Here is a 15,317-nt window from a genome sequence, read left to right as displayed (position 1 = left end):
TCCAAGTTGATTTATTAATCTCTGCACTTAAATCCCCCAAACTGAGTCATATTGCTAATCCATGTGGGAGGAGAGAGAAAAAAAAAAAAGCACAGAAGATTTCTCCATTTTAATTTTACTTTATTGTATTTTATTTAGTTCCACGTGCAATTTAATTTCTCCTCGTTTTTATTCACTCTGCTTTATGGCCTGAGCGAAGCTCATCTGGTGGAGAGGGGAGCAGACGTTCAGTCCAGGGACACGTTCGGATCTCAATTGTTCGCGGCCTTTCTTGTGTAATGCCACATTTGAAAGCTTTTGGCCGGGCTCCGCACCTGCACGGGACAAATGGGTCTTTAAAGAAGCAGCGGGGAGTAGAGCAATCAGGCCTAACTAGCTCTGGAACAAAAAGAAATCTGTATTCCCCCGTGTTCCGGGCGGCGGGTGAGACCACCTTGATCAATTTGATCACTCTTCTGTGCGCTCTGTTTCAATCATGGAAAGTGGGGGGAGAGACGAATGTCACTGAAATGAGGGGTTTGTGGGAAAAGCAAACCTTATTAAAATCAGGACTCAGAGGGACACCTCAGACTTTTTTTCTTTGCCATTTGTTTTACACAATTATGAAATAGTCCCACTTTTTTTTTTTTGCTTATGCAATTAAGTTTGGAGCCTCTCACCTCTGGCCAGTTTTAAAAAATTCATTCGGTTTTAAGTGGCTGTCATGCGCACGAGCTTCACACACTGAAAAGGTCCTTTGTTCCCTTTTGCCATCGTGCCTCAGGTGTTGTGCAAGCCATTAAATAAAGAAAGGGAAAATATTTAATAATAAACTGGAAGGTGCGCATTCTGGCACGTTGCTTGACACAATTCTTGCATCATAAATCTAGTAAATGCCTCCGCAGTCAGGGGGGATAAATCCACTGAAAAATCCATTGCAATAAAATGGTAATGATTTGAAGGAGATTTTGTCTAGCCATTGTGAAAAGAGGAATTCGATGCGGCGTCAATAAGGTGAGCGCAAACACATTATTCCCTCTGATCTCTCCCGCCCGCCTGTGGTGCTCCGTTCTGCTCCCCGTGCGGTATAATATATGAGGGGAGACGGGTTCACGTTTATACGCATTAAACACGCAGGTGCACGCGCCGCACGAAACCTTTGTTGAAGTCATGATTCACATCCGACCCTTCGTTACCCGCGCCGGCCGTCTGTGCGGACGTGTGACCTGAATTGGAGGGAGGCTGAGGCCGTGGGAGCTTTAATGTGTCTTTGGCCTTTCCAGGCGACATCACTGGGAACAGAGGCGGAGATGGACACTTCGCACGGACCGAACTCACAGGTGAGTGCTTTCTGTGATAGTGGCGGATTAGCAAATAACCTGTGCTGCCACTCGCGGCTGATTCGAGACCTAGACGGGCTTTTCTCCCTGTCAGTTTTTCCTCAGTTCTTTTCACTTTTTATCATTCGTTCTGCAGCGATGACCGTGCAAAGGAGGCCACAGGCATATGCGCAGTTACTACTTGTTTTATGTGCAGGGGAAACAGAGGATCCGAGGAACGGACTGGCCCGCGGCTTGTACATCCCGTGTCCAGACAACTACAAAAACTACTGCGTCCATGGAGAGTGTCAGTTCCCAAGCATCCTGGCTCAGCCTTCCTGCAGGTGAACACGCAAATACACACACACACACACCATGTACACACACATGACTGAGGACTGGCAGTGTAACAGTTCGGACGGAATGTCCAATCAGAAAATGACACAGATATTGTGCTCTGATATTATTATAGTTGTCCAAGGATCCTATTTTCACACACTATGTAAAGTTAAAAAAAAAAGCTAAATAACCAACACTGTTTTTATCATGGTAGTCAACACAGTCTATTGTGTTCCTTAATTCATAACAAGCCATTTTATTTCAGTTTTTTTTACTGGGTAAAAAATAAAAAAAACACTAAAGCTAAAGATTTTCCTTACACCACAATGTCAGTTTTCTTTTGGTGTGGTACACTAGTGAATGTTGCAATAATCTGCAGCCAGTTTGGTATAATCTACAGTATAGTTCAGCATGTGGTCAACCATGTCAGCCCATAGTTCAGATAGCAGCCTCCATCCATGAGCTGTGTGAGGACAGACTGGCTCGGTAGACTTGCTGGGTCCAACGTGTCTCGCTACTGCCATTTTTTTTTTTTTTTTGCTCTCTCACCAGTCACTGGCCAAATGGAGGAGCTCCTACAACATCCATCCCGCTCAAACCAGCTGCATACTGCAGCTTTGTCATTCTCAGTGCCCACCTGTTGGACTAAATTACAGTCCTGTACAGACTGAGGAGTTGATCCAGGAGGTTGACACCCTCCACTGCTTCTCTGTAGAGCTTTACCAGCTCTCACAGGGTGACATTCACATACGTGCTCTACTTTTTGTCCCAGGGTTGCGCCTCGTTCGCTTGGCTAGCACCAAGCAAAGGGAGAGGCCGTGAGGACTGACCTAACACCAAACCATTCCATCATTGTAGGGGCTTTGTGGAACAGCAGTCTAGTAACTCTTTTGCATCGTACTGTATGTGGCCTGTTCTTTGTGTCAGCGATGCAGCAGCTGAGGTGGCACATGACTGACGTTTCAAGTCCCAGTCGCTCCTTGTAACATTCTGACAGCCCATTGATACCACCTCGGCAGATCAGGAAGTCATCGGGTGTCCCACGTTTCCCACACAGCTAGAATATTCCCCGTGGTTAGAGTTTGTCACTTTAGTAAAAGGTCAGAAATGCTGGTATCCGTTCTAACTTCTGAATACATCAACACCCTTGGCAATTTCAGTTTTAACTTCTAAACGGACCACATATCTCTCTCCTTGTCTCTTAGTCTGCATCACCTCCTGAATACAGGCGGTGTTATTGGATAATTCACCATTTCTGGTATTATTATTATTATTTAATGCATTGGAAATGTATAGCAATAAACATGTGGTCAGATCACATTTTAGCTATAAAATATATCCACAGATGTCTCAGCCGTTTGGGACATCTGTGATACTGATGGTGAATAAAGCAACTGGCAAAAACCTGCCACGTCCTTTCCAGCGGATGCAGGATCTGAAGCGGTTTATGGATTTTAAATAACTACCAATAAGCAATAACTAATGGCTAATGTTAGCTATTATAGGCAGTGAAACTACATTCTAAACTAATTGTTTTAAAGATTAGGTTACAGTGTTTTTACAGCGTAACACACTGTAGAATTAAAGTAAACAACCCTTAACTAATAAAGCAAGACCACAGAATGTGCAGGTCTCTCTCTCTCTCTCTCTCTCTCTCTCTCTCTTTCTCTGATCTCACACTGAATGAAAATGTGTAAGGCTCTAATCAACTGTAAAATTTACCTAGAAAAATGCTGGGTCCCATTTATTTCTGAACCCTTTATAGGGCACTCATTGGAAATTCTGAATTTCAACGTCAGGGTGCTATTATAGGGCATAAGAATATTTATTTTTATTATTTTGTTTAATATTTTAAGAGAAAATCAAGATTAATCAATTTACCATATGTGTTTCCATACTCTTAAATTGTAAACAAAAGTAAACATGTATTTAGACCATTAAAACACAAGTGCTGATTCAGGCACTTGGCAACATTATCACATTATACAACGTCAGGCCACTTCTTCCTGGTACCTAATAAAGGAGTTAATATGCTCAGTGTTCATGCAGAGGTGGACCTTGAAGACCACAAAATGTTTCCTTGATCTTCTCTGATCGGCTGAATGAAAACCACACACGTCTAAATCTCACTGAGAGAGACATGGATACAGTTTAAAATGTGTGCAGAGGGGACCATATATGGTTCCCTGCCCCATAGAGGGTTCATCAGACCTGTTTATCTTGAGTTAACGTAAGTCAGTGTGCTAAGCGAGGGGATCCCTCTTGTAATGGAAAAATATCCTGTGCTGCCTCAAATTAATCCCACTTCTCTGTGCTTAATGTGCTGGAGCATCCCCCCAACGCATTATGATCCCAGGCCTATGTCACACTGACTGTGTGAGCATCTCCAGTCACAGGTCCTGCTGTAGTTTTTGTACTGCATGTGCAGCGCCTCAAATAGAAAGAGGGCTTGTGTGAGGTGTAATATACATTCACATCAGAGCAGTGATGAATGAATAGCCTCAGCCATTGTTTCATTCCTCCAAAACAACTGTGCCAGTCACTGGGAGCCCTGACAACAGCTCAACAAATAGAACGAGACACTTCTTTTATTGTTGAGTGGCTGGTGCAGAGCGGCTGTGAACGCACGACAGCTCTCATCTGCAGATGGCGTGGATTTTTGGTAAGACAGTACAATAATGACAGAAACTAAAAATATTTTTAAAAAAACAAAAAAACTTTAGAACCATCAAACATGCATGTATTCAGACTGAAGTAAACCCATGCTGGGACAGGGCCACAGCTGGCCAGCAGCTTTGAATCACAGACTGAAAAAGCAAAAAAGTGGATGCCATGAGTGAAGCAAAGGTGTGTGCAGCTCCCCCTAGTGGTATAGGTCATGTTTCACCTCCTCCATGTTAGTGGATGAGACAAGGACCGAAATAAACCCCTACCATTTTCTTTGTAACTGGCAGAGGTAGAGCAGTTTTAATCAACAACTGCGAGTCTAGAGGGGGTATGGGCGGGTCATCGATAACGCAAACTCCAAATGCAAGAAGGCGCCACCGTATCCCTGGAATTCTAGCGGCAATGTTGCCAATGGGAAGAAGTGGAGACACGTTGTCTATTTTTCTATAGGTCAAACCCTTTTAGCTGTGAGATGTCTGTATTACACTGGTGGACTGTCCAGGATCCAGCGTACCCCGTCTCTTGCCCATTGATAGCTATAATTGCCTCCAGCTCCCACACAACCATCTACAGCGGGGGTGTCCAATTCATTTTAGTTCAGGGGCTACATTCAACCCAATCTGACCAGTACCAGCACCGGACCAGTAACATAATGGCATAATAACCTATAAATAACAACAGCTCCAGATTTGTCCCTTTGTTTTAGTGCAAAGAAGAACGAGTACGTTTTGGAAATGTTCACATTCATGAAGTGTGTTAATTATTGAGCAGGGGTGTATGTTTGACACCTCTGCTCTAGATGATAAGTGCTTAAAGATAATGAATTAATGAATGTTTCCACTTTAATTGTACTGTAACTATGTTTGCTGTATTATATCATGATGAGTGAACACAGCAGCATTTGCTTCATGATATGTTTCAAGAAAATAACAGCACCCTTGCTCAAAGGAAAGTGGGAAAGGCGGCTGTGTTGTAACCCAGCCTCTCTTCAATAACCTTCCAGTTAATCCATCGTCTCTGAACAGTCCCATGTGTGCGGATTCGATGTCATTTGCATGCGATGTAACACAGGCATCGCTGCAGACCAACGGGTGTGATGGCTGGACAAGTCTGGTGTTCCTCCTCTCAAATCAGAGACTACAGATTTATCAAGTTATCTGTCCTGCTGCCTTCAAATGGCTGCAGGGTTTTGATGAAGTGAAGCAGAAACTTAAAGCAGATACTGTAAGAATCACTCATATTTAATTATAGATAAATGCAGACTGATTTGCGGACTTTCCTGTCCCGACGTTTACATCAAATGTCTATTTCTGTTGCTGACTTAAGTGCATCTTCGCTCCCAGTATTTAGTTTTTCTCTGGTTGATAAAATCTCCAAAGCAGCAGGGAACAGGCATGTGTCAGAGACGTCGGTGCGAAATACCGACGAGTCACTTTGTGCTGCCTGATTTGAAAAACCCACCTGCCTACGGTAATTGCCATTTTTATATCAGCGAGTTGGACGTTAGTGTCGAAACCGAACAGGGTCATCAGTTGAGCTGGAGATTCTCTCAGCTCTGTGGTTTTTAGCATTTTAGCATCTTTCAGCTCATTGTTTTGGTTTTTTACAAATTGCTTCGTTCTAATGGCTCATCTGCTCTCATTAGCCTGGTTTTCAGGTATGAAAAACTCCACAAAGTACTGGACCCAATGCTAAAAGAAAGATATCCGAAAAGGCAACTGGACTTGTAGAGTTTTTTGAGAAGACGTTTCACCACTCAGCCGAGTAGCTTCTTCAGTTCCGATGGGGAGTTGGTTTAAATGGATTTAAATAGGAAACATGGTGGGTAAATGGCATCAGAAACTTGCTTGACTTGTGTTCAGATTATACCTCAGGCCACCTCCTCTGTTTAGAGAAGGTTTTTTCCAATCTGACATCGATGCTCTCTCAAACCATCTGTGTTCTCTAGCTAACATTTCTGCCTGGGTGTTTTTTCTTTGGGGTGGACCAGTTTTTGCCAAAGTGTATGAAATATTTGAAATAAACTGGAATGCGGTGTTCCCTGACAATTCTCCTGACTTTCTGAACCAATACATCAGCTATTTAGGGGATGACCATGTTCTTCTTTGGAGCCTTCTTTGACAAAGGCCCACTTGAGATATCCACAAGTCTTCACACCTGACCTAGATGACTGAGAACTTTCACAGACTGAGAACCTTCACAGACTTCAAAGAAAGATGCTTTGTACCTGCTAGAGCTGTGTACACCATGTAACCGCTAACACATTCGCCGTATCAGCTTTAGAAGATGATAATCCTATAAGGCAGCAGTCTCCAACCGTTTGTTGCACCATGTACCGTGCATTTGAAGCAAAACCATTTTCCACGGTCATCGTGCACATAACAAATCCTAATCGCGTTTCCTGCAGTCTTCTGCTGTCTCATCATCGGTTCTGTTGCTGTTTTCCAAGAGGCTCTCTGGGGATGTTTGTTTTCTGTTCGTTTGGGCTGAGGTTAGCTTGACAGCTTAATCTAATGGGAATGAAAACCACAGAAGGGTCAAGCCCTGTAAAGAGGCACAGGCGGAAGTGACGACCTGGTCATTTTTCAAAATAAAACATTCTGCAGACTAATACAGTTGAAAAAAAAATAACAGATAAGAAATTATTATTCTATCTGTGTGGCCTGGTAACAAACAGCCCTCTGTGGCCCGGTAGCTTACAATGCCACACATATATGCACAAAGCTATACTTACTGAGGGGCAGTCAAGCAGGTGCAACTCATACAGTGCCCATATGTACGCACATAGGCACACAGAATACACTTGAACACAGGCAGCGCCGACACACATTTGCATAAAGGCGCAGTGAGGGATGATATTAAAACCCACCGCCCACATACACAGTGAATATGCACTTGTGCTGCTCAGGTCTGCTGTCTTTGACAGCCTGATAGTGTAGCAGCCAGGGGGTCTGGGTGTCTCTCCCTCCCTCTGTCGCTCCCCTTTCTCTCACCTCGATCGTCCCAGCTCGCCCAGTCAGGCGTTCTCCTTGCATACAGAGCAGCGCTTATCAGACGGGGAGGGCGTGCGGAGGGTCTCTGCTGCCCCCTGCTGGCTGTGGGAATCATTAGCGGCGTACTAATGAGCAGGGGGAAGCTCAGTGGTCTCAGTGGGAGAGGTGTATGTCTCTTGTCGTGTGTGTGTGTGGAAACAGAGCACAAACCCCCAAACAGAGCAAGGTTGAGGCGTTCATCTCCCACACTGTCAGGTCGGAGGAATGGAGCACGTGAAGGAGGCCGTGTGTGTGTGTGCGTGTTTGTACCAAACAAGGATGTGCAGGTGTTGGTGGGTAACAACCTCCCCAGAGAGGAGAAAAGCAGGGAAAGAAAGAGAGGCGAAGAGAGGGAGATTAAAAGGGAGACCATTTTAGCTCGTCTCTGAGGACAAAGATCATCTCCATTAGTCTCTCTTTCTGTGTCCGTGCATGTGTGTGTGTGTGTGTGTGTGTGCGCGCGTGTGTGCCTACTCCGAGTACATCCGCTCTAAGCCGGCCAAATATGAACACGCCGGATACAAATACTTAATATTGGAAACGGCTCATTTAATACCATGTTTGGTAGAGGAGGATATCACGAAAGAGCTGAATGCATCATTAACAGGCTACTTCTAAATACATTTCTGACTGATCCCAGAGCTCTGGGTTTGGACGCCAAAAATACTGGATTCATACTGATGATGGGACAGCTCCAGCTCCCCCTGCCAATACGGTTTGATTTATAGTTGGGTGTAGGATTTCAGCCTTTGATAGCACCGCTGCAACACAAGATGGATGCATCATGCATGATAAGATTGCACTGCGCTCTAATTATAGGCCCCTCAGTAACTCTCATTACATGCCTTTATTTCCTTATCCCCATCACTGTTAACTGTCTCCTGTTTCCTTGCGGGTCAAGCGGAACAATCACAGTGGTGGCCTGCAGTGTGTTCGTGGCGGCAACACACACACACAGGTCCACTGTAGAGACTTAACACTCATCTATAATTGCAGCGTTAGCGTGGCCGGAGGCCCAGAACGGAGGGAAAACCGCGCGTTTCTAACCACTTCGGGCAAACGCGCTCTCCCTCCGTCTCTTTTCCCGCCGCGAGCCCTATCGGTCACGTTCATCCGAACAGTCACAGCAAAGAGAAAGCGGTGTCACCACACTGTCACGCGAACGCAGCGCTCCGCCGCTATGTCTTTATGAAACAGGTACCGATGTTTGAATTAGAAACGCGAGAATTAATGAACCTGTCGCTCAGTGCGAAGAAATGACTCGCCTTCTCTCTCTCTCTCTCTCTCTCTCCCCCTCTCTCTTTCTCCTCTGTGTGTGTGTGATCTCAGTTGTCACTCGGGTTTTAGGGGTCCCCAGTGTGACATCAAAGAGTACAACGTGCTCTACGTGGTGCCTGGCTCTGGCAAACTGCACTATGTCCTCATCGCCTCTATCATTGGAGCACTCCAGGTGGTCATCATCTGTGTGGTGGTGCTCTGCATTACGCGGTGAGTCATGCCCTAACACACACACGCGCGCACACACACACACACACACACACACACACACAGCCTACTAATGATCCCGGGGCTGTATTTTCCATGTTGCGTGTATCTGGGAGTCACAGTCTCCTGAGCCCTGAGGAAACAGCTGAAAGGTCACCGAGCTTTCCACCACGGAGAGAAAGCGCTGTCACTTTCCCAGAGGGCACGCACACGCGCGTCTGGAAACACGCGGCTCGCCAGCACGAGCGCAGATAGACAGAGATATCTGTGTAGGCAAGCGAACACTCTTGTGTTTTAACAGGCATTTCGCATTCACGGTAAAACGCCACCCACACACAAACCCCAGAACACACACACACACAGACATATCTAGCCTGCAGCTTGTCTGCCTCTGGCTGACCTAAGCAATTTATGACATTTAATAAAAGATTTTAAAAGAGTTTTGGCCGAGACAAAACTGCTCCTCGGAGCAAAGGACGGGAGGAGGGGGAGGAGGAGGAGGGACGAAATGAGAGAGCGAGCGGTTATAAAGGGGCAGAGTGAGAGGGTAAGGAGAGAAGATAAAGAAGCATGGTGAATTTATAACAGCCACAGTAGCACTAATGTATCCTGCAGCTCAGCGATATCCATTTAACACTGAAAATACGGGGTGGGGGGTGGGGGGTGGGGTCAACGTCTACACGACTTTGTAGATGTTGGTTGCACAAGACATGGGGCTCAGCTCAGAGGTGTGTTGAATGAGTGTTCGTGCAGTCACACACCACATACGCCATTATGACCTGCTGGTATTATTATTTTAACAAGGGCTGTCATTCTTAGCCTGACCTAGTTCTTATCAGAATACGAGCCTGGTAACAAAGAAAAAAATATATATATATATGTCTGCATGGTGAGTGACCCGAGAGATATTTGCCAGAGCATAATCAGTTCCCAACAGAGCTGTTCCAGACTCCCTGTGGACACGTGAAGTTGGGCTGCGTCGCCGTAATATTACACCAAATTATCTCACTAACTGCTTTCGTATTACGCAGGTTTACCTGATTAGTATTATGAGCATTAACATCGCAAAATAAACATTCCTGTTTTTATTTTTTCAGTCTCCGTCTCACTCTTTTGTAAGCTTTCTTTCAGACTCGGCATTCACTTATAAACACCACCTACAACCCCCTTCCTTTAGTGTGGAGATGTTTTTGATGTCCTTGATGCTTTGTGTTGTCCCCGTCCCTGATCTTGTATTTGAAGACGCTTGCATTAGAATAAATCTACACACGCATCGTTTCAACTACGAGTGAGTGACTCATCTTTGTGCACAGATCTCCATTGAACACTGATGCTGATGTAACACATCTTCTAATGGCAGCTGGAGATTTGTGCTTATATTACGCTTTGAGTCTGTGTCGTCCTGTCACATCTAAGAAACGGACCATTTGACATGTCTGGCCTGTGTCGTAGTACGTCGTTAACAAAATATTCGGTTTACAAGGAGTCGAACAAACTGTTCGATACCACAGATTTGTTTCCTGATCCGATACTGAGTAAAATTCAGGCTGGTATCGGCGATACCGATCCGATACTGATACTTTGTGTTAATACACACTAATGTGTGTGGTAAACCTAAAGAAAGTAGTGTATTTCAAATCATAGCTTCATAAAGAATACAATTATTACGTTATTTGCTATACAGCTGTGCTAACACAAACAGAGGACACAGTCAAACAAAATATGTGAAAATCCACCTCATCATAAATGTCTCGTGCTTTGTGTTGTGGTTTAACCTGAGGTGTTTTACAAGGTTTGTTGTGTTAATTTGGTTACTTTCCACTGTGTTATGACCGAAGTACTGAAAGTATTGAATTCAAGTATCGATTTTTGACCATAAAGACGTGGTATCAGAAGTATCGATGTTTCGGTATCGATCTGCACGTCTTGTATCTGAAAACATACTCTGTATTAATCCAAACCCACTGGTTCCTACAAGAGACGTTGTATTAAAATACAAGTTATGAAAACATCTTTTCACATTGTGATTGGTTTAAGATCACAAATTAGACTAACATACAACAGTGGAAGAAGTATTTAGGTCTTGTACTTAAGTGAAAGCAAACAGCAATGTACAAATACTTAATTATAAGGAAAAATCTCACTTAAGTATAAGTAAATAAGCATCAGCAGTTAAAATGGAACTGAAGTATGAAAGTAAAGTTCTGGTTTGCTCCGTCTGACTGATTTATACTGATATATGGCATCTTTAGATCATTAATGCTGAGGAGTCAGTGTACACGCAGCATGTTACTGGTTTGCCTGCTGCAAGGGGAGAAAATCTAAGCTACTGAACATCGCTTTATACACGGGGACAGCAGATAAATCGGACGCGTTGCGAGATGATTAATGAGAGCAGAAAGAAGAAATCTGCTTTCAGTTTTGCGACTTTTACTCTAATCTTTGATATTTTTTTTCCTTTTTGCAGAGATACGGGGTCATTTGAACTTCAGCTGAAATGAAACCATGTGAAAATTTTAGAAGGGGTAAAAAAGAAAAAAAAAAAAAAAATCACTGCCAGAAACCCAGAAACCGTTAGTTTAAACTTTAACAACGTGTATTTTCAAAGCTTGTTTTATTATTCATCGGTTGCAATCTCCAGCTTAAAACTAACCAAAGCTGTCAGATAAATATAGTGGAGCAGAGAGTGTGATATTTCCCTCTGAAATGGGGTATAAAATATAAATGGGAATACTCGAGTCGAGCACGAGTATCTCAAACTGTTCCCACCACTCAGAAGTCCCATGTCCATTCTCTGATGGACTGTTTCAGAGGCACAAAGGAGACCTTACGCAACATTAGGGAGGTGGTCACAATGTTATGCCTGATTGGTGTCAACCCAGCGGCCATTTTTACTGTGAGTGATCATATCCTCGTTTGCTTTGGTCGTTTCATGGAATCAGGAGAAACATCTGAAGGATCTGAAGGTCTCTGTTATTACGTGAGCGAGACCATCAAGTGACTCCTTGTGTCTCTCCCTCATCTTTGTCTCCGTGTGCAGGAAGTGCCCGCGGACCAACAGGATCAACCGGCAGAAGCAGAACAATGTCCACTTCAGTACGGAAAACACGATGCGCGCCTCCACTCGACTTATCTGAGCCCAGACACACTGGACGGAGCCCCCTCCCCCCCCCCCCCCCCGTCCCCTTCCCCGTCGTCCTCGTCCTCGTTACGGAGCGCTGTGGCGTTAGATGTTCTCCTCCCCCTTAGTAGGCCAACCCTGAGAAAATAGCATCTGCTTCCCCTCACTCCTCGCCCTCTCTCCCAGTACGAACTTGAAGAAAGCCCGCGGAGGACGGTGGCACGGCAGAGGCGAGAGCCGGCGCGCCAGTCAGTGGCGGGACTCGGGGTAACGTCGTCGTCGTCGGTCACCACAGCCACCAGCCCCCCCCCCCACACGACTTCCAGCTGCCGACGTGTCTCCTCGCACCTTTTTCTGACAAACTGAACCATGAGGTCTTGGGAGGAGGGGGGGAGGGGGGGTGATGGGGGGGAGAGACGTTGAGGACACTGAATGTGTGCGTGCGTGAATGTGTATTAGATGTGTGCGCTTACATGGTAGAGGCGGGCTAGCCGGTGTCTGTCGTTTGTAGATGAGGGGTACGAAATCGGGGTAGTGCAAAGCAGGGTAACGGGCTTTAAATGAGGTGTGTGTTCAGTCTGGGAGGGGGGTGGGGCGGGGTTTTGGGGCTACACGTGATGCCTTGCACCTTGTGTTATAGGAGACCTTTTGACAGAGGGCACAATGTTACTATAGAGCTCTCTGTTCGGTTACGACGATAACGTCAGCTACTGTATCTTGGGTTCTATTTCCAATAGTTATTACTACGTTGTCTTGATGGGGTCATTTTTCTGTAAATGTAAATAAATAATTTATATCACCAAGTGTAACATGCTGCGTCTGACTTTTAATCGTGCTGCCACGACGACGGGTAACGCTCAGTAATGTCGCAGTCACATTGTTCTGTGTCACACAACTTAAATGTTTGTTGTTGTTGTTTTTTTTTATAGTGTATTTGGATTTCGTTAGGGGTTGAGTTTCAGCTAAAACAAAGAAAAAAAACCTGGTGCATCACTGTCATGCTTCTGCCGCCTTGACGATCCGATTGGTCCAACACATCTTTGACGGAGCGTAGTCGGTTCCCAACAGAGTGGTTCCAGACCAACTGTGCCACAGGAAATATGGAAATGAATCAGTGGGTCCACCACAAATATCTAAACAACAGAGGGCGCTAAAGTGGACTAAATGTGGATGCTTTAAAGTTCCCCCGCGTCGATGGATCATGTCTAGTTATATTGATGATAATGTATAGACTGTCATATATTTTAGATAGATAATGTTTTGCCAAATGCGATTGTACAAAGGAAAAAATGTATGTTTTTTATTAAACCTAATATACGTAAATGTAGACTGCTGTACAAAACACAAGGATTTTCATTACACAGGTTACAGTATGTTTTGATATCTACCAAAGAATCAGAGAAACGGCAAAAAGTCAACCTCATCGTTCAGACCAGGGCTGATGATCCAGAATGTTTCTCTGTGAAGGTGTTTCTTCAGTCTGTCACCACCCCTTACTGAGTCTTCCTCCTGGTCGGAGACGTTGGAATTGTCCAAACAGGATGTTTTTAATAAGGTGAGGAGGGTGGAAGCTGCCGGCACGCAGGACGCAGTCTGCATCCTCGAGGAAAGCTGTGATGTTTAGGTGTGTGCTTTATACGTTTTTAACTGAGGACGAAGTGCCTTTATTTGTGCATCTTTGTTAGCAAACTTCCTGGCCTTCTGCTCTATTTATTAGTTAAGTTAGATAATGGGTATAAGGACAAAATAACTTAAAAGGTTCTCCCTACTAATGGCAACACTTGTGGTGTGTTTTCTGGCCATTAGTAGTGATTTTTCCTTGAGGACAAAGTGTGCTTGTGAAAAGGTCACTGCATTAAGGGTGCCCACATGACTTGACTAGCCTGGCAGATCTCTGCTGGACCATAATCAGTCCCCCAGTTTCTGCCAAAGAAAAAGTCGTGGGCAGATGAGTTCGCCCAGCGTCCAAGCTATTTTTTATTAGTGTTCCCTTTTTCACATCTTCCCCACTGTGGGATAAATGAAGTGATTCTCTTATCTTAGTTCATACCTTATAATTAATTTAGAAAGACAACGCAAGCGTGTCTGACGTGCAGAGCGAGGAAGTATTTGAGATGTTGCCATCAAACTCATGAAAATATGAGTCACTGGCCACGTATGAAAGGTCAGGTTTCCTTCCACCGTACCCTAGGGGAGCAGGGCACGGCATCAGTTGTATGCCAAGCTGGAGCGGCCGCGCTGTCAAGGGATCAGTACATCAAATTCTGTTCACTGACTGACACAACGTGCATCGCTCATACAGACTAGGATTTAAAAATAATAATAAAAAGATTCAAAGAGACTGTCCAGCAGTGTCTCTGAGAAATGTCTCTTTAGTTGGGAGGTGAAACAAGGCCAAACGCTTGACGTGAGCAAAGTCATACACGAGTGACAGTGAATGATGGAAAAGAATCATGTTTAGAGCTACTGATTAATCCAAGATTCAGGCCAGTGACTGAATTGTCTGTGTGGAATGAAATGACTCATCGTGTCTCAAAACTACAGTCAAATAAAAATCAAATCTAGGGGGTGTTTTGATACTCTGTTTTGTCCTGATGCAACCGTGGTTTTTACTAGATTTACACTCTGCAGATAAAGGTATGCAGCACACTAGTTCAAGTTCAAGCACAGAGCTACAATATGTCGATCACAGCAACAGGTGTCGATCACCACGAGGGGGTGCTGTGTTCGCTTTAAGGTATTGTACACACGTATTTCCGGTATGTTTCCGGTATGGGTTTTCAGTTGTCGTGGCCGAGTGGTTAAGGCGATGGACTAGAAATCCATTGGGGTCTCCCCGCGCAGGTTCGAATCCTGCCGACAACGTCTTTTTCACACACTGATCTACAAACGAAGGTAACTCGTGGACACTTTAAGAGATTAAACTCATTTTTTCTCTTATAAATATTGTAAGCTAAGAAGAGTATACATTTTAGAATCAGTGTTTATTTGGTAGTCACTACATAGAGTGAGTTAGTGCAATTTGAGAAATATTCACATTATAATTTTTACTATACTACATATTTTAAAGATTTCAGACAGTGTGATCAATTTATCCAGTGGATAACAAGCCGCTCTCCTCCACCCCACAGAAGTACTGGATGCAACCACCAGTAATCCAGTAATATTCTAATGTATGAGAATAATTTGAAGGCACTTTAAAGTATTTTTAATATGATAATATATATATATATATATATATATTAAATTACTGTTACTTTCAATTACTGCAATGCTGATATTTTTAAAAGGGGTGTTATCTCTGTGAAACACCTGACCAGAGTGTATCCACGACCCACTCAGGATAAGTGGTTTTAGATAATAGATGGGTGGATA

General features: G+C 44.2%; 1 protein-coding gene and 1 non-coding gene across 2 annotated transcripts in view; both read left to right on the top strand.

Moving 5' to 3' along the window:
- The window catches only part of tmeff2a (transmembrane protein with EGF-like and two follistatin-like domains 2a), a 110,193-nt gene extending 97,442 nt beyond the window's left edge, over positions 1-12,751 (top strand). The window contains exons 7-10 of the mRNA XM_047601102.1: positions 1,263-1,319; positions 1,516-1,642; positions 8,666-8,824; positions 11,862-12,751. Of these exons, the coding sequence (XP_047457058.1) occupies positions 1,263-1,319; positions 1,516-1,642; positions 8,666-8,824; positions 11,862-11,958 (440 nt within the window). The 3' untranslated portion in view covers positions 11,959-12,751. The remainder of the gene's footprint in view (positions 1-1,262; positions 1,320-1,515; positions 1,643-8,665; positions 8,825-11,861) is intronic.
- A 1,974-nt stretch (positions 12,752-14,725) lies between these two features.
- Positions 14,726-14,807, top strand: trnas-aga. Its single transcript has one exon. It is a non-coding gene; the product is annotated as a tRNA-Ser (tRNA).
- Positions 14,808-15,317: the final 510 nt, after the last annotated feature.

Source organism: Mugil cephalus, chromosome 12, assembly GCF_022458985.1.
Source record: "Mugil cephalus isolate CIBA_MC_2020 chromosome 12, CIBA_Mcephalus_1.1, whole genome shotgun sequence".
In the NCBI taxonomy this organism is placed as follows: domain Eukaryota; kingdom Metazoa; phylum Chordata; class Actinopteri; order Mugiliformes; family Mugilidae; genus Mugil; species Mugil cephalus.
This window is presented reverse-complemented; position numbering and strand designations above follow the sequence as displayed.